Source organism: Vipera berus (assembly GCF_964194415.1).
Source record: "Vipera berus genome assembly, chromosome: 2".
NCBI lineage: Eukaryota > Metazoa > Chordata > Lepidosauria > Squamata > Viperidae > Vipera > Vipera berus.
The window spans coordinates 216704525-216722746 of record NC_138203.1 but is presented as its reverse complement, the minus strand read 5'-3'; the positions used below and the strand labels follow the sequence as shown (position 1 = coordinate 216722746).

The window sequence follows — 18222 nt, the reverse complement described above, 5'->3', positions numbered from 1 at the left end:
TTGATAACGAAATTGGACAGACTACACCCTGACAGACTACCTGCTGAACACGATCCGGTTACCCCAACCAGGTCTTTGAACATTGGGGACATGGTGTGGGCCAGGAATTATGGACAAGGGGACAAATGGGCACAAGGGGTTGTGATTGATAAAACCGGTCCCTTATCTTATTTAATTGAGGGGGAAGGGAATCAGCTGATTAGGAGACACATCGATCAGTTAAGGAAAAGGGCCCCTGAAGGTGTACAAACCAACAAAGAGAGGGAAAACACTACAACTGACTCTACACCTTCCCCAGCCAAGGGTAACGAAACACCAGGGGGGAAGGGGAGGAGAATACATTTCAGGACAATTGAAGCAACCCCCCAGAATTGCAACGCAAGGATAGAAATAGCGCCTCCTGACAGCCCACCAGGCTCATCCAGTCAATCCAGTGTACCCCAACAACAGCAATCACAACAGCTGCCTAATACGGAGACACCACCAGGGCCGTCCACACACACAACTGGGTCAGAGGTGGTAGTCAACGGCGGAACTGATGGAACCCCAGCAGTTAGCAAGGCCAGCCGATATCCAGTCAGGCAACATAAACCCCCTAGCTACCTGAAGGACTTTGTCAAATAGCAAATTTCATCCAGGGGGGAAGGGGTGTTGTGTACATAGTTATGGGAGTGGTTTCCCTTCGGCGGGAAACCTTAGTGCAATCATTGGCTGTTACTCCCCGGTGGGAGATTCTAAGCCGGGGATTGGTCATGTTTGAACGGAGCCTAGTATTTAAGGTAGGGTTCAACGGCTGCTAGCCAGTTGACCCATGTGAGTTCTAATAAATGTTCCTTGTTGACATCGCTGTCTCCGCTCGTCATTCCGGACTTAACAGGCAAACACCCTGAATGCCTTTAAGCGTGCGTTCCATGATTCCCTGAAAAATGCCTGGTGCAACACTAACCCCAAATTGTAAACGCTTCACTTTAAAAGCCCCCCTGTGAGTCACGATCATCTGAGCAGCGGCTGTGGCCTCATCAACCAGCAGTTGCTGATAGGCCTGTGCCAAATCTAACTTTGCGAAAATGGTGCCCCCTTGCAAAGATGCCAAGATGTGGTTCACCACTGGGACAGGGTATGCATGTTGCTTAAGGGCTTTGTTAATTGTGCATTTGTAGTCTGCACATATTCTAATTTCTCCATTGGCCTTCAGTGGTGTTACTATAGGAGTTTCCCACTCCCCACCAACTGGTTGCAAAATGCCCTGTTCTACAAGCTTGTCTATTTCTGTGTCAATTTAATGTTTGAGGGCAAAGGGAACCCTTCGAGGCTTAATCCTAATGGGGACCATGTTGGGGTCTAGCTTGAATGATATAGGCGGGCCTGTGTATGTTCCTAGGGCTGAATCAAATATGTCTGCAAAGTCCTCGCAAACTGACGTTAGATTCACGGCTTGTGTCCGGTTGATACCGGTTACTTGGATGGCTAATGCACCAAACCAATTGAGTCCAATTAGACTCATTCTCTGTCCCCCTACTTCTACGACATTCAGGTGCCCAAAAAATCCCTTAAATTTAACGGCCAAGGTAGCTTCAACCTTGACTGTGACTTTCGCATTTTGAAAATCTGTTAAAATCATGTCGGAGGGCCTTAGCTTGGCCCATTTTCTACTGCGACTGCACATGAAATTAAATGTGTCCAGAGAAATGATGGAAAGGGCTGAGCCTGTGTCCAACTCCATTTTGCAGGGGACACCTTGTAGCACCACCTGAAGTTTAAATTTGGGTCTTAGGGGGCGTCGGGCCCTGGTGCGGCATACACTTCTGTAGCTTGCACAAAACCCCACACTAAACGTCCCCTGGGCCCTGGTACCTCTCCTGGTCGGATCTTCTGACTGGCGCTTCGATGGCCGGTCCCTCTGGCGAGCTCTGCATACTGCTGCGATGTGGCCAGTTTTGCCACAGGCCCAGCACATGACTGACCGGAATCTGCATTCTGTGCGTTGGTGGCGGCCGCCACAACCATTACATCTAGGTAAGAGATGTGCCTTGTAAGGAGTCTCTTGTTGCTTGCTGCTGCAGTGCTGAGTGTTGGGTTGTTTGTGCAGCTTGTCGACTTCGGCATCTTCTTCATCTGATTCTTCGGTGCGTCCTCATGGTGGACGGCTTCTTTGTGCTGCATTGTTTTGGTGGGCCGGATTGTTCGGATGGCTCCCCCGGCGGCTTCATCTGCCATGACTTTGTCCTGGGCTTCAGTGAACGACAGGTTAGCTCTAGCAAAAAGTTTTTGCTGCAGCTCTTGATTTCGTAGGCCGCAGACGAGCTGGTTTCGAAGTCGCTCTTCAACATCAGAAAATTTACACAGGCATGCGGCCTGCCTCAAGGCCGCGATGTACTCTGACGCGGTCTCACCGGGCTGCTGTATTCATTGTTTGAAGGTGTAGCGCCAGGCAATCACCGACATCTTCGGTTGGAAATGTTCTCTGAGCTTCTTCTTTAGATCAGCGTAGGAGACTGATTCCAGCGGCATTGGCGTGAACAGGTTTTCAGCCAGATCGAATGTTGCTGGGCTGCAACACAGAGCAGCATGGCAGCCTTCAGTCCATCTACTGCAACCTGGTTCACCCGGAGGTAGTTTTCGACCTGGGACAGGTATGATGGCCATCCTTCTGGTCGCTTGATGTCGAACTCTTGCAGCCTTCTGACCTTGGGCATTCTTCTGGTCTTCTCGGCTGGTTCCTGCATCTTCTCATCCTGCTTCTCTGATGCCCAGGGACTGATCCACTGAGTGTGTGGTCGCTAGTGTGTCTGGCTAGCCGACCATGGGGGGGGGGGAAATGCCTTTCCCACCAGGCATGCGCTGCCTCTCCCCTAGTGACTTTCAGCTCCTTCAGAGAAGCAGGATCCCATCCTCATCACCAGTGTTCTGTAGTGAGATCGTTGCGCAGGAATGAAGACGAGGCGAGTGAGTTCAGCAATGGTCATGTTTATTTGCTTGCAGGATCTGAACTGAAAAACTGAGCTGCAACCTGCAGCAATTTATAGCCTGGCCCCTAGGCGGCAGCCAATAGGTTTAAAGCAACCCATTGCAGCCTAGGGGTAGCCAATAGCAGCACTAGAGACCGGGTGTCTGAGTTGCTGGGAGCTGTTAGCTAGCTCCAGCTTACCGCGTGGTGTTACAATTAAGCCCAATACATAACACTGGAATTTTGTCATCATATAAGCTTTCTGGGTTTCTTTCTTTATCTTGCAGCCACTGTACCTGTGCTGGTGACAGTAAGGCGAGTGAATGAATTCTCCCCAAAGTGCTCAAAACGGGAATTCAGTGTACCAGAGAATGCTGAGTATGGATACAGCATTGGCAATGTCAATGGCACTGACCAAGACTATCCATTCAACAACATTGAATACAGCATAATGGATGCAGATGCTGGAGTTTTCTACATTAGCAGCTATACAGGTAAGCTAATGGTGGTCCTGTTTGGCAGGGCCTCCCCAGGCTTTATTTACCAAACAGCTTAAGCCTTAAGGATCTCCCTTCACTCATTTATCTACTTGTCTGAATCTGATTCTATCAGAACTACCTTAGGTGGAATACAGCAGTACACTGATCTCGCATCTTTAGAATTGAAGTATGTTTAGCAACTGTATGAGGAAGGCTGGTTCCAAACTCTGTAAAATATAGCATGGGCACTACTATATCTTTTAGGACAAACAATTCCTAAAGAAGAAAATAAAGTTTATAAAAAAAAATTAGCTAAATTGGACAGAGTGTCAAATAGCTTAATTATGGAGGAAAAAGGAAAGGAAAAGAAAGGAAAGGAAGATCCTTGGCCATTGTTCATGTTTCTGTCTTTCTCTGCTTTTGCCTGCCTTCCATCCCAGCTTTCCAGTTAAATGTTTTGATATTTTCTATGTATAATAAATAAGCACCAACTATATTTTTGCTAGCTGAACTGAGTGGCATGTGGATATAGAGATTGATGAGGAAAAGGCTGGGTCTGGATGCAGATTAAACTGGAAATTACCCAGCATAGTTTTATAATATGTCACAGGTCAGCTGCATGTACTTTTGCCCTTGGATTATGAAGACCAGAAAGTGTATCATCTGGCTGTCATTCTAAAAGACCTGGAGAACGAAGCAGCTCCTCGCACCCAGAAAACAACAACATGTAATGTCACGATTTATGTGCAGGTAATTTGAAAATAGAAGAGAAGCTACAGTATGTTGATACAGAGGATTGACTATCCCCCCAGTGCACCATAAATTATATCCCCCACATCAAGCAGTTGATAAGTGAGATGGCTGGGGAACTCTGACATGTATGCTGGATTCCCACCACACTTGATAGCCCATGAAACTCTGCTGAACAATTCAGCAGCAATAGATACCAAACCTCCAACTTTTAGGGACTATTATTGGGGTGGGGGGAGAGAGAAGGTGCATATCTCTACAGATATGTGTGTTTGAATAAAGACAATATTAAGTTTATTAAATGCTTTACTGTAACCCTAACAAAGAAAAACCAAAACAAGACAACATGTTCAGCTCTAGCTTATATAGCAACATGACTAGGTGTTCCCCCAGTTTTTAAAAATGGGGGTGCAGCCACTCTGTTCACAGAAAGGTTGGCCAGTCTTGTGCTAGGAAAAGTTGAGCTTTGAACAGTCTCTGTTGTGTACTGGGTTCGTTGCGCAGGAATGAAGACGAGGCGAGTGAGTTCAGCAAAGAGCATGGTTTATTTCTTGCAGGATCTGAACTAGAAAACAGGGCTGCAGCTGCAGCAATTTATACCTTGCCCCCTAGGTGGCGGCCAATAGGTTTGAAGCAACCTATTGCCGCCTAGGGGCAACCAATAGCAGCGCTGGAGACGGGTTGTCTGAGATGCTGGGAGCTGTTAGCTAGCTCCCTGCTCTAGCAACCTACCAGCCATTACCACGTGGTGTTAACAAGCAAGCCCAATACATTACAGTCTCCTTATCCTATGATTTACAATTACTCATCTGCTACGTGGTTAGTGGGGCCTATAGGCAAATGTATCCTGTGTTATATATTCGTATCTTCCCACTTCTGCTCTTTAATAGGCTCTACAATGGTGCATTTTATTGGTTTTCAGGTTATCACTCTTCTAAAATGTACTGCAAGGAGAAACATGGCCTGTTGTCCTACCTATTGCTATAAAGATGCCTTTCTGTGGGTCTTTTCTGTCAGAAACCTGATGTCTTGAAAACAGAAATTGCATGGGCATATATATTTTTATTTTATAAAAGTGGGAGTAGGGAGAGATCAGTTATACAGCAGCCAAATTGGTGCCTTCTAGATGCACTGGACTTACTGCCCATTCTCCCACAATCCCTAGGCCAATAGCTGAGCTGGTTGGTAACTGTTGCCCAAACTTCTGAAATCAGTGGTGGGATTCAAATACGTGAACAACCGGTTTTCTGTGTGGATGCCGCTTCTGGAAGTCCATTCTGGGCCTGGGCAACAAAAAATTAGCTACCGGTTCTGCCGAAGTGGTGCAAACACTGACTGAAATGTACAAAATAGCATCATCTCTGAAAGCTTTAACTTTCTAGCCTGGAATTTGCATGCAACTTTTAAAAGTACCTACAGTAGTAAATAGCAGCCTGCTTCAGATCCTGAGCACTTTTAATACAAGAGAAAAGCAGGGTAACCATGTTCCCTTTTGTTGCTCTGCTAACAAAAATAAGTTCTAAAACTTTTGTTAGGCCTGGAATGGAGCAGGTTTTACTGAGGGTTATGTTCTTAATACAGTACTTTGAGAAATGCCTGATAGCCCACTGAATACAGGTAGTTCTCAACTTATGACTACAATTGAATCCAAAATTTATGTTGTTAAGCAAGACAGTTAAGTGAATTTTGCCCCATTTTACAAACTTTCTTGCCAGAGTTGTTAAGTGAGTCATTGCAGTTAAGTTAGTAATACGGATGTTAAGTGAATCTGGCTTCCCCATTGACTTTGCTTGTCAGAAAGTTGCAAAAGGTGATCACGTGACCCAGGATACTGCAACTGTCATAAATACGAACCAGTTGCCAAGCATCCAAATTTTGATCATGTGACCCTGGGGATGCTGCCATGGCTGTAAATGTGAAAAGCAGTCATAAATCACTTTTCTCAGTGCCACTGCAACTTCAAATGGTCACTAAACAAATGATTATATGTCAGGGACTACCTATATTGTAATCTCATCTGGCAAATAACCAACTGCAGAAAGTTTTACTTTTTCAGCCCAAAATCACTTTTGCAAATAGCTGCTTTATGCTATTTTTTAGTCTTATTTAGTTCGTGTAGAATTACAATTGTACACATGTTGCAATAGCTTCTTTCCCTTGGTGGCAATAGGGGAAGCCTGAGGTCTGGAAATCTTTCTTGCTTGGAGACTTGTTTTTTGGGAAAGTCTCTGATCATTGCAACAAGGAGGAGAATGTTTGAGAACCTGTGAACTGTCTACCATGAAATGTAATTTCTTTTATATCCCCAGGATGTGAACGACCATCCTCCTAGGTGTGAAGAATCATTTTTGATGTTTTCCATATACTCCACCCAAGCCAGAAATATAAAAATCACAGATATTGATTGTAAAGATGAGGAGAGGGGAACCAAACTGGCCTACAACATTGTTCGTGGTATGGAATGGGTCGCAAATTGCCGGGACCTGCTTAAATAAATTAAAAGAGATCAGTACCAGGGTCTTCTTTGGGACTGGAAAAAGAAGGAATAAACTGAACTTGAAAAAGGGAAAAAGTTGGAGAATAGAAGCTCACCAATGAGGGCTATCACTGCTGCTACTTATAAGATACTTAAAGAATTAAATTGTAGGCAAAAAGTGGATTTAGCAAACTGGACCCAGTTAGTGTTAGATAGTAATGATAGAGGGAATCTACTAGAGATAAAGCATATTTTTTCCACAGGGATGCTGTCCAGGTAGGGATGTCATGGCATCCAGTTGGTTCAATCCAGTTTCTGCAAAATGGTTGTTAACGACTCCCCCCCCCCCGAGATCTGGAAGGCTTCCTCATGTTGCCCTAGACCAGTGATGGCGAACCTTTTAGAGACCGATGGCCCAAACTGCAACCCAAAACCCACTTATGTATCATCGGGTGCTGGGTGGGCATGGCCCATTGGGTGGGCGTGGCCCATTGGGTGGGCATGGCCCATTGGGTGGGCATGGCTGCGGTGGTAACGGCAGATTGGGTGAGACTAAAAAGTTCAATCAATCAATCAATCCCAACTTTGCAAGATCTTTTTTTTTAAAATTGATTGAGTGACTGATTGAACCTTTCTCCTTTTTTTGCACACAGCGGCAGAGGCCTAAAGCAAAAAGGTTTTATAAAACCCAGCTGAAGGCCTAGGACTGGGATGATGGTGCACGTGCCCACAGAGAGGGCTCTGTGTGCCACTTGTGACATGCGTGCCATAGGTTCTCCACCACGGCCCTAGACTTTTTAGTGATGGTCTGAGATAGGGCTTTTTACCCCTAGGAATTGTAGTTCAAAATAAGCTGTGTGTGTGTGTGTGGGGGGGGGTGATCGGGCTTCTGTGAGAATTGCTTGGAGTCAACTGGCCCAGCAAGTGGGAGAGCACTCGGAATGGAGGAACATAAAAGAAGCAGGCTGGCAGAGAGTGGGTCATTTTTCAATGCTTGGCAAACCTACCCTCTCTTTTGCCTAGTGCAGGGGTCAGCAACCTGAAACAGTGAAAGAGCCACTCGGAACCGGTTCCCTCACAAAAGGAAAAACTGGGAGCCGCAAAAATTGTGTGCGCATGTGTGTACATGCGCACATGCGCAGAACAGGGTTTGACTGAAGCGTGGAGCCAAGGCGAGATATGCACGTACCCTACATATTTGAATTGATTGGTTGAACTTTTTTAGTCCCACTTTTTTTTTTTGGACTGCACATGGCAGAGGACTGGGAGCCGCAGGAGACAGCTGAAAGAGCCGCATGCGGCTCTGGAGCTGTGGGTTGCAGACCTGTGGCCTAGTGAAATGAAAAGGGACCAGCTTTTTATAGGATTGTCCTTGCTGCAGGGGATAGTCCATTTCCTCACTGAAGGAAAACTGGTTTCTTCCTACATCCTAATTCTTTGGCTCAAGCCAGGAATCACGCAGTAGCTGGAACCTTCCCCCCTCCCCCTTTCAAATTCCACTAAGGTGTCTTCTTTCTGGAGCTTGTCTTTTCATATATCCCTACATCGAGAACTTATCGTTCCAGACAGAATAGCTACATGAAACCCTGATTACAGTTTTTGGGAAGAGCACCTTGTTGAAAAATGAAAGAAGGAATGATATTCCTTTCACAACTCACAGAAGGTTTTTAGTGCAACAGTGGAGTGGAACGCCTGCCAATGAGAAGTTTTGGATGGATTTGTTTATATATTTTTTACAGTGTAAACAACTACATGTTTGAAAAATGATTCACGAGGCAGATCATTAGCCATTTATCATCTTTATGTAGACTGTGGTTATAGGGTTGTTACTCCATAAATGCCACTGCAGTAGTTCAGAAGGCAACTGACTGGATACTAATAAAGGAGAATATTTGTAGCTCACCGTTGACATGAGAGGTCCTTGGTGCTCTCTGAGCTTGCTTGTATGATTGCAGACGTTTCATTACCCAAACATCATCGCTGATGATGTTACCTACGTAGTTTGCGTAGTGAAACGTCTGCAAGAAAACAAGCAAGCTCAGAGAGCACCGAGGATCCCTCAACTCACTGGATTTTTGTTCTCCTGCATTGGTCAGCTGTAGAGGAAAGAGGGAGAGCACTAATTGGCTCAGGATGACAATGCCCACTGAGTTTTGGTGTTGACAGAGATCTAAAATAGCGAGGGTGATTGTGGATCAGTTTCAAATAGCTTTCTGAAGGGTTTCGGGCAGAAAGTTATGAGCAATTAAATTAGGAATAAATTTGACACTCACTTAAAACAGCAATGCTCTTTTCTTTTCTAGGCAACGTAAATGGGCGTTTTCGCATGGAAGGACAAAGCCTTTTTCCTAACACTTTTTCCTATAGACCTGATGGTATCTATGATCCCCTTGTTTTTGTGCTTCTGGTGGAAGTGACAGATAGTGAAAGCTTACCTCGTTTCAGCACCACAGTCACAGTTGTTGTTCATGTGATCCCTTGGGCCACAACAGTAACTACTACCACCACAACTACTACGGTGAGCAGTCATACGTGTTGCGGTCATAAACGTTTTCTTCCATTTGCATCACTGGGATATCACATTTTTGCTATTTGTCCCACAGACTATTTCCCCAGTCTGTGAAAAAGGTCATGAGAATGGATACTGTATTTCTCTATCTATGTGGCTTCCATAATGAAGCATTTAGATGCCTCCGGAAAAGTGGCATTTAAAGATTGCTTTGTAAGTTTTGGCAATGGGAAAGCCCACTGGATTTTCTGAGGCACTGGGGAATTAGCACTTTATTTTTATCTCACTATAATGAATATATATATATATTAAAGGTAAAGGTTCCCCCGCACATGCGTTCTAGTCGTTTCCGACTCTAGGGGCCGGTGCTCATCTCCGTTTCAAAGCCGAAGAGCCAGCGCTTGTCCGAGGACGTCTCCGTGGTCATGTGGCCGGCATGACTAGACGCCAAAGGCGCACGGAACGCTGTTACCTTCCCACCGTAGTGGTCCCTATTTCTCTACTTGCATTTTTACATGCTTTCAAACTGCTAGGTTGGCAGAAGCTGGGACGAGTAACAGGCACTCACTCTGTTACACGGCACTCGGGATTCGACCCGCCAAACTGCTGACCATCTGATCGACAAGCTCAGCGTCCTAACCCACTGAGCCACCATATATATATATATATATATATATATATATATATATATATATATATATATATATATATATATATATATATATATATATATATATATATATATATATATATATATATATATATATATATATATATATATATATATATATATATATATATATATATATATATGTTAAGTGTTTGTTAAGTATTTAGAATACCTTGCTAGGCCCCAAACACGGGACAAATCTTATTTCCTGTTTCAGCCTAACCCAAGGCCATCCACAGGCAGTAGTCACAGCAGTGACAGCTCATATTTACACACACACACACATGTATGTATGTATGTGTGTATGTATGTATGTATGTATGTATGTATATATAGTACTCTTTCCTCCTCCTATTTTCCCCATAATGACAAACTTGTGAAGTAGGTTGGGCTGAAAGAGAATGACTGGCCCGAAGTCACTCATCTAGCTTTTATGCCCAAATTGGGATTTAAATCACAGTCTTCTGGTTACTTTATGGTACTTTTTCCCCCTCTCCATGTAATTTGGAATATGTGTGTGAGAGAGAGTGAATGACTCTGTGGCTGTTATTGTGAAGCATTCTGACTTAGCTACTGAGAGAGAATGTCAAATGATACGAAGTGCAGTATCATCAGGAAAGTCATATGATCTTGGTCTGAATTATGGTTTAATCAACCCCAAAATATCAATTGGTTTTTTTTTAAAGTATTGGCTGGGAATTTATAACTTGTCATCTTTTCTTAATAAAACTTCCTAGAACTGGTAACATTAATCATACTAGTTTGGGCTGCTGTAAATTGTAATTCTCAATAGGCATAGCAGAGCTAAACATTCCCTGGCATTGTTGAAGCACTGTTGCAGGTTGAATAAGGGATAATAGATTGAATCTGAGTTATGAAAAAGAATGGATTGAAAAAAATGTACATAAAATTCAAGGAGAATCAGCACCCAATAATTTAGCTCTTTTATGAGCTACATGGGTAGAGTTTGTCTGGGCTGAGCTGAGCACCTGAAAAAGCTGTGTGTCTCTGCATACTAAATTTACACTATTATGATTTCAGACAGTCCCCAAGAAGCCGATTGTTTTGCACAGAACTGTGACATACTGGGCACCAGATCCGTGGTTTGTGGTGGTTCTTACACTCACTGGAATCCTCTTCTTTTCTGCCTTGGGTTTGTTGTTTTGGCAATTCTGCCGGAGGTGAATATTCAGGAAAATTATATTTGTGTTACTAGCTTGAAATCTAATATTAACTAGAGATTGACTTATTGATTATGTGTCATCAAGTTGACTATTAGCAACTGCTTAGATGGACCTTGTCCAGGATGGCTACAGTTATTAGCACCAGCTATTTCAGGATGCATTATGAAAAGCTGAAAATAATTGAAACCAAAGATGAGCAATCCTCAATGAAGGAGCATGATATGATTTGGTAGAATATATTATGGCCTTTCCCCTGCCTGGAAAACATGATTGTTTTTGCAATTTACTATATGCTCCAAAAAAACCATTCCCTGATCTTCCAAGCTGAAAAAACATTATGATTTATTTCATACCTTCTCAAAGCCCTGACCACATTCAAATCGGAGATGATGTCTCCCGAAAACTGACTCTACTCTTGTTTGGCTTTCAGAAAACCAGCAGGGGAGATATCTCAGCCTCTACTGCAGAACAAGTAAGTGCCTCTTGTCATAGATAACTAGTCATCTTCATGGGGAAATACTATTTCACATACAAGTAGTCCTCAACTTACAACAGTTCATTTAGTGACTGTTCAAAGTTACAATGGCACTGCCTTATAACCATTTTTCACACAACTGTTGCAGCATCCCCATGATCACGTGATCAAAATTTGGATGCTTGGCAACTGATTCATATTTATGACGGTCACAGTGTCCCAGGGTCATGTGATCACCTTCTGTGAGCTTCTGACAAGCAAAGTCAAAGGGGAAGCCAGATTCACTCAACAACCCTGTTACTAACTTAACAACTGCAGTGATTCATTTAACTATTATGGCAAGGAAGAATAAAATGGAGTAAAATTCACTTAACAAGTGTCTCACTTAGCAATATAAACATTGGGGTCAATTGTGCTCATAAGCCGAGGATTACTGTATTTCATGTCTAGGTTTGGGGACAAAACTTTGGAATAAGCTACAGATACAAACCATCAATTAGGATCCTTTATTTCTAAACCCCAACAAACAAAGAAAAATGAGATAGCATACCATCAACATCAAAGCTGTATCTGTGGAATTAGAAACATAATTTGTAAACATTGGCATTTGCCAAAGAATATACCTAGATATAGGAATACATTGCAGGCCAATGCTGACTGGTAACTACAGTATTTGAACAAACTGCTATCAATATAATAGTTTTACAAGTTCTGGTAATAATAGAACTCACAATTTAAGGAAATTTTCATCTATCCATCTAAAGAAGTGTCAAGTGTGATATGGATGAGGTTGTGCTGAATATACCCCAACAGTTTATTTTATTTTTTATTTTTTAAATTTCCATTTATATCCCGCTCTTCTCCGAAGACTCAGGGCGGCTTACAAGCTTAGCAGTAGCCTTCATTCTATGTATATGCCTGCTTATTAGGGCTTTCACACACACACCCCAAGCGGCATTATTACAAAGTCAGCTTATTGCCCCCAACAATCTGGGTCCTCATTTTACCTACCTCGGAAGGATGGAAGGCTGAGTCAACCTTGAGCCTGGTGGGATGCGAACCTGCACTAATTGCAGGCAGCTGGTGTTACTTAAGGAGTAAATTCTTTAAACATAGATCACTTAATAATTGGTAAACAGTGTGTTGTCTGGGTTTACATTTGTAAAAGAATCACTAACAATTAATTTCTATAGTCCATAATCCACATAATGCTTTTAGTTGATTTCTTCTTTTCCCCAAAATGTCCTCTTTTGCAAACATTGAATTAATAAAGTTCTTATTATTTTGATAGATAACAATTAAATATATAATTTTCCCCAATATTCCTAAAAATAACAATCACATCAATATAATATTTCTTTTCTTCTAATCATTCTGGTTGCCTCATCGTAGATCCTGTTACAGTCCTTATTTAAATTTGTTTCTCGCACAAAATTCAAAGTATTCTTTCCGGTTAAGATTTTCTCAAAAATTAATTACATTTAAAAATTTAAGTCTATTTTTTCCACATAAACCATCTCAACACATTTACATTTCTTAAAGAATAGATAAAACAGTAAAAAAAAAGGAGAGCAAGAGTAAGGAAACAAAAAATAACATACTATTTAAAATATATATCCCTCCTAAACTAATATATATGTTTCCAAAATTTCTTATTCTTTTTAACCATAGTTAAAAATATGTTTAATCAACAACAACAATAATTCAGTTTTAATCTACATAGTCCATGGCTTCTCAAACATCGTATTACATGACTTCTCAAACTTTATGGAATTGCTGCCCACTGTGAGCATGTAGGTAACAGGGAATAAAGCCCAGAGACAGTTTTAATAGTGCTCCACTGTCACTTGCACAAGTCTAATCAGGTTTTTTAAAAGTACTGTGATCCCCTTCTAAATTGCTTATGACCATTCAGGATATCCTGACCCAGTTTGAAACCCCTTCAATTTGCCTTACCAATCTCCTCACCCAGCTGTAGAAATTTCATCAGACATTGTTCTCATTTCTGTGTCACTTTTACTCCTTTGCAATCTTTCCTTTTTAAAAAAATGATAAGAGAACAGTTTTCATAGTGATGTCGTTCATTTACTGTATAACATGCACAACTATAGCAATGAGATTTTGCAGTTGCTGAAAAATCAGTTCTATTTTTTTGATAATCTGTCTGCAGCAAAGGATGACACTTGGTGTCTAAAACCCTCATTACACATGCTTCTAGAAAAATTGGGGGTGGATTTGTATGGGCTAAGGGACGCGGTGGCTCAGTGGGTTAGGACGCTGAGCTTGTCGATCAGAAGGTCGGCAGTTTGGCGGGTCGAATCCCGAGTGCCGCGTAACAGAGTGAGCGCCTGTTACCTGTCCCAGCTTCTGCCCACCTAGCAGTTCGAAAGCACGTAAAAATGCAAGTAGAAAAATAGGGACCACTATGGTGGGAAGGTAACAGCGTTCCGTGCGCCTTTGGCGTCTAGTCATGCCGGCCACATGACCACGGAGACGTCCTCGGACAAGCGCTGGCTCTTCGGCTATGAAACGGAGATGAGCACCGGCCCCTAGAGTCGGAAACGACTAGCACGCATGTGCGGGGGAACCTTTACCTTTACCTTTACCTTGTATGGGCTAAAATGTATTGGGACTGTAATTCTTAGTACACCTAGCCATACAGGCATGGTCCTGCTCTAGTCTCCATATATTTGTGGGCACAAGCTTAGAGAAAACTGGAGTTAACATCAGTTAATTTGTGATAGAGCTCCAGGCTGTATCTTTTATGTCAGCAAAACTGGCTGGGGAATTCTGGGAGTTCAGGTCCACACCTCTTCAAGTGGTCAAGTTTGAAAACACTGTTTTATGTTGTTGGTTCTGCAAGACTTCTGTCAGGATACTAATGGAAGAGCTCTTTTTTCATGCAATGTCTCACACTGTGTAGGAACAAAGAAGCGGGGGAAAATTATAAGGTAACAGAAGAAGCAAGGAAGCAGAAAAAGAAGGATGTCACTGACTTGCAGAGTCTGGTATGTTTTTTTTATTTATTTTAATTCCATTTATATCCCGCCCTTCTCCGAAGACTCAGGGCGGCTTACAAGCTTAGCATGTTATCTTGACCTAGCTTGATTTTTTTTTTTACATTTAAGCAGTGCTTTTTTTGTAAAAGAAAAAGGTGCCGGAACTCACACATATCATACAACCCGCCTTGCCTACTCTACAATGTTCCATCCAAAAAAGGTGCCGGAACTCCGTTCTGAGTGTTCTATGACAAAAAAAGCCCTGCATTTAAGACTGTGCTTAAGTCGCTGTTGTCTCTGTCAGTTGGTCAGCTGCAACCATCCTTGTGGCACACTATTTTTGCGTTCTTCTGCATATTGGCTTTTTATGTAATGTGGGAACTGTTTGATAAAATAAAATCAACCCAAGCACTTGCTTGTCTATCTTGTTAGAATGATAGCAGTGCCTCTTCCCAGCAGTGATTGGAAGCAGCAACAAGAGTTTTCTTGGGTCTCCCATGTTGTGCTGCTATTCAGTGTGGGAGCCAGTTTAACATCAGCAGAAAAAGAGCTGTCTGCATAATGTGGGGAGAGGAGAAAAGAAGAATGGAGAACACTTCCCTTGATGCTGATATCAGAAAGCTTGTGGTCTTCTGCTGTCTGTTCATCCTCCCATGGAGTGACTGGAGAGCAGGAACCAAAAAAAGCCAACCTCTCTCTCCACACTGTCTTCCCTCTTCGACTATCCTTGGCAATATTTTGTGGCTTTGTTCCTTCCCATCCAGTGTCAGCTATCAGTGGGGGAATCTATTATCAATTGCTGTCCTTAAAGTGTGGTGGTGCAGGCTTGAGTGAGTGTGGCTAGTTTCCTAGGACAGAGGCTTTAGCCACCTTCCCAGAAGGCAGTCTATCAATGTGGAGGTGCTCTATAGCAATAATTTGTCACTTGGGCTATTTTTGAACAGGTCATCTGAAAGCCCAAGTGGCAGGAAGAATGGTTAGCATGCCTATGAGTCTGCCATCTACATAAGATTGGTAAACCTCTATCAAGATAGCTCAAAGCACACATTAATGAAGGGAAAAACCAAGGATAAGGTGCCTTGAAACTCCTACTCTTCGAGCTCTCTGGCCCAGGCTGAGAATTTTTAATTTTAATTTTAACTGGGTTTTTTATTTTCTCTCAGGGTTTCATTTAATCTTTTTTAATTTGTTTTAACTTTTGTATTGATTTTCTTTTAAATATCCTGTAAACCGCCCTGAGTCCTGCGGGAAAGGGCGATATATAAATCTAAATAAATAAATAAATAAACCCCACCCCAGCCCCATCAGCTGGGCTAGTTTTGGATACAGATTTGCCAATCTTACAGAAAATCAATATACAATTTGATGTTTGTTCTTGCCATTTGGGCTAGAAAGGGAACTGGCAGAACTGTTGTCAATTACATCCCAGCTGCCAGTATTGCAAGGGAACACTGGCTGTAAGTAGCAAGGGAAGTATCTCATGGAGTAGACAAAATCGCATTAGACTAGGCAAAATGGCACTGTCTGCTCAATGCAATTAGCTAGGGTTTTCCTCTGGAGGATGTCATGAAGGTACGAGCAGGTAAAAAAATGGTTGTAATGGAATTTACTCACATCAGCTGAAATTCTTAAGTATTCAATGATACACTGGCGCTTCATCCATACAGGAACTGCTGTATCAGGGTTTCCAAACATCAGGATTTTCTGGTACATAGGGAAACCATACTATGCTTCAGACACTGCCTTAGGGTCAGTCTTTTCTGGGAAGAGTCTTTCTCAAGGAGGAGACGTATCCCAGCAGCCCAAGACGGAAAGACCTTGGAGGGAAGCTACCTGGGGATTGCAGGGAGGGGTTATGCCCACAGATGTGTATATGAAGCAGTTGGAGGGGAGGCATTGCCCGCAACGAAATGAGGTCATAAATGAGGTCACACTACACTATTTGAGCAACAGCCTGGAAAACACCACATTTGATGTATAGCAAAAAAAAAAAGATTGACAAAAGCTGATCTCATGGTGGGTTAGGGATAAGTTGAGAATGACGTTTTCTTCTTGATAAACAGTGAGCTGCCTTATGCCATGGCAAACAGGACATACGGATGAGGCCTCTTTTATTGCTCTGGGCGAGTCATTAAATGACAGAAGGTTAAGTTTGAATTTGAATTTTATTGAATTTATATACCGCCCTTTCCCGTAGGACTCAGGGCGGTTTACAGGGTACTTAAAACAACAATACAAAAATTAAAAACAATTAAAAAGATTAAATTAAATCCCTGAAGAAATTTAAAAAAAACAGTTAAAACTCTCAGCCTGGGCCGGAGAGCTCGAAGAGCCAGGTCTTCAGTTCAAGGAAGCTTGCTTTCTTCTTCCTGGGCTCCTTGCCCTTGGGAAGAGGTGGATCATCTCTCTCTCTCTCTCTCATTATAGGAACAACAATTTGATGGCCGGGCTCAAGACCCCAGTAAGTTTAATCTCCCGTTTTAAATCATCTTGACCTATAGAGAGATAGCATAGGCCAATCAGGCAATAGAAAAGACAGACATTCTCAATTTCCCATAAATGAGCTCTTGTATATAATTTCAAGAAAGGAAATACCAGACTTCATCTTTTAGCTAAAGCTGGATTTATCTGCAAGAGGCTGAGAGCTGCAGCTGCGGTCACATATGACTTGCTTCTGCAGAGACTGCAGAGCTTAGCCAGTTGAAAACCTTTACTATTGCATGTTGCTGGTTTCCTTACGCATAATAAGGAACGATTGCCAGAGACCAAACTGGATTTATGCCATTGTTGTGCTCTGCAGAGGACTTGGTAATACAATAATTCCTTGCTGGGAAGTCTGACTTTAGATGAAGGACGCCCTGTCTGTGCCCTTTCCCATCATTATTAACACCGAATTGTACTTTTAAAAAAAATTCTAGAGAGAAATTATATGAGAATAGTTCATTGTATTACATGGAAATAGATGATTACACATATGTTCCCGTTGGTTCTCATTCAGCTCTTTGGTCCTCTTTCTCCCTTTGTGGCCTGATGGACATTCTTTTGCCTATCAGAAACTCTTAAATTTTTGTAAGCTCAAGCTTGTGTCAGTTCTTTTTCCTCCTTGTCTCACCAATTTTTTTGTCTGCAGCCCACCATAAATCATTCAGGCCAGATATAGTCCTGGGGCAAAAAAAAATCCCCCCACTCCATCACCTCCATATACAAAGTAGCTTTCTTGGCAGACCCACATTAGTGATTTGCCTGTTGTTGTTTTTTAATTCCAGTCTCACTTGCAGCCCTTGTATTCTCCCCTGGTTTTGCATTCAAGTATTAAGCAGGCCCAATCTTATGTAACTTTGAAATACAGAAGTTTTGCCAAATGATGTTACCCACTTTAGAGGTTGAAAAAGGATGAATGCCTATTGGTGGGTCTCTAGGAGTTTTCTGGGTCTGTGCAACGCTACAAAGTCTAACCATTTCATATTTAGAAGTGAAATTGATGGCAGCTCTGGTTAAATCGCTATCTTCCCAAATTCTATAGAGGAACAGCTTTTAGGTATTTCATGACATTGAATAACATTATGAATTTCAGCTTACCTCTGTCTTAGAGCTGTATTCTAAGATGGGCAGCTCTACAAAAATAAGTAGAGCAAAAGTAGGCAAAAAACTAACTAGCTCTTATTTTTTGTCTCAAGTCTCTGGGCAGTATTATCTGTTTGACAGCAGCACTGGAGCACGGCGCTGGGTGTGA

At 42.4% G+C, this 18222-nt stretch overlaps 1 protein-coding gene across 1 annotated transcript in view; it reads left to right on the top strand.

The window, feature by feature from the left end:
* CDHR4 (cadherin related family member 4) overlaps window positions 1-18222 on the top strand; it is a gene marked incomplete at both ends in the record, with an annotated part of 44141 nt that extends 25919 nt beyond the window's left edge. Inside the window, 9 exons of the mRNA XM_081319046.1 lie at window positions 3235-3441; window positions 4037-4176; window positions 6486-6630; window positions 8956-9170; window positions 10873-11012; window positions 11446-11487; window positions 14414-14498; window positions 16917-16950; window positions 18167-18222. Of these exons, the coding sequence (XP_081175172.1) occupies window positions 3235-3441; window positions 4037-4176; window positions 6486-6630; window positions 8956-9170; window positions 10873-11012; window positions 11446-11487; window positions 14414-14498; window positions 16917-16950; window positions 18167-18222 (1064 nt within the window). The remainder of the gene's footprint in view (window positions 1-3234; window positions 3442-4036; window positions 4177-6485; window positions 6631-8955; window positions 9171-10872; window positions 11013-11445; window positions 11488-14413; window positions 14499-16916; window positions 16951-18166) is intronic.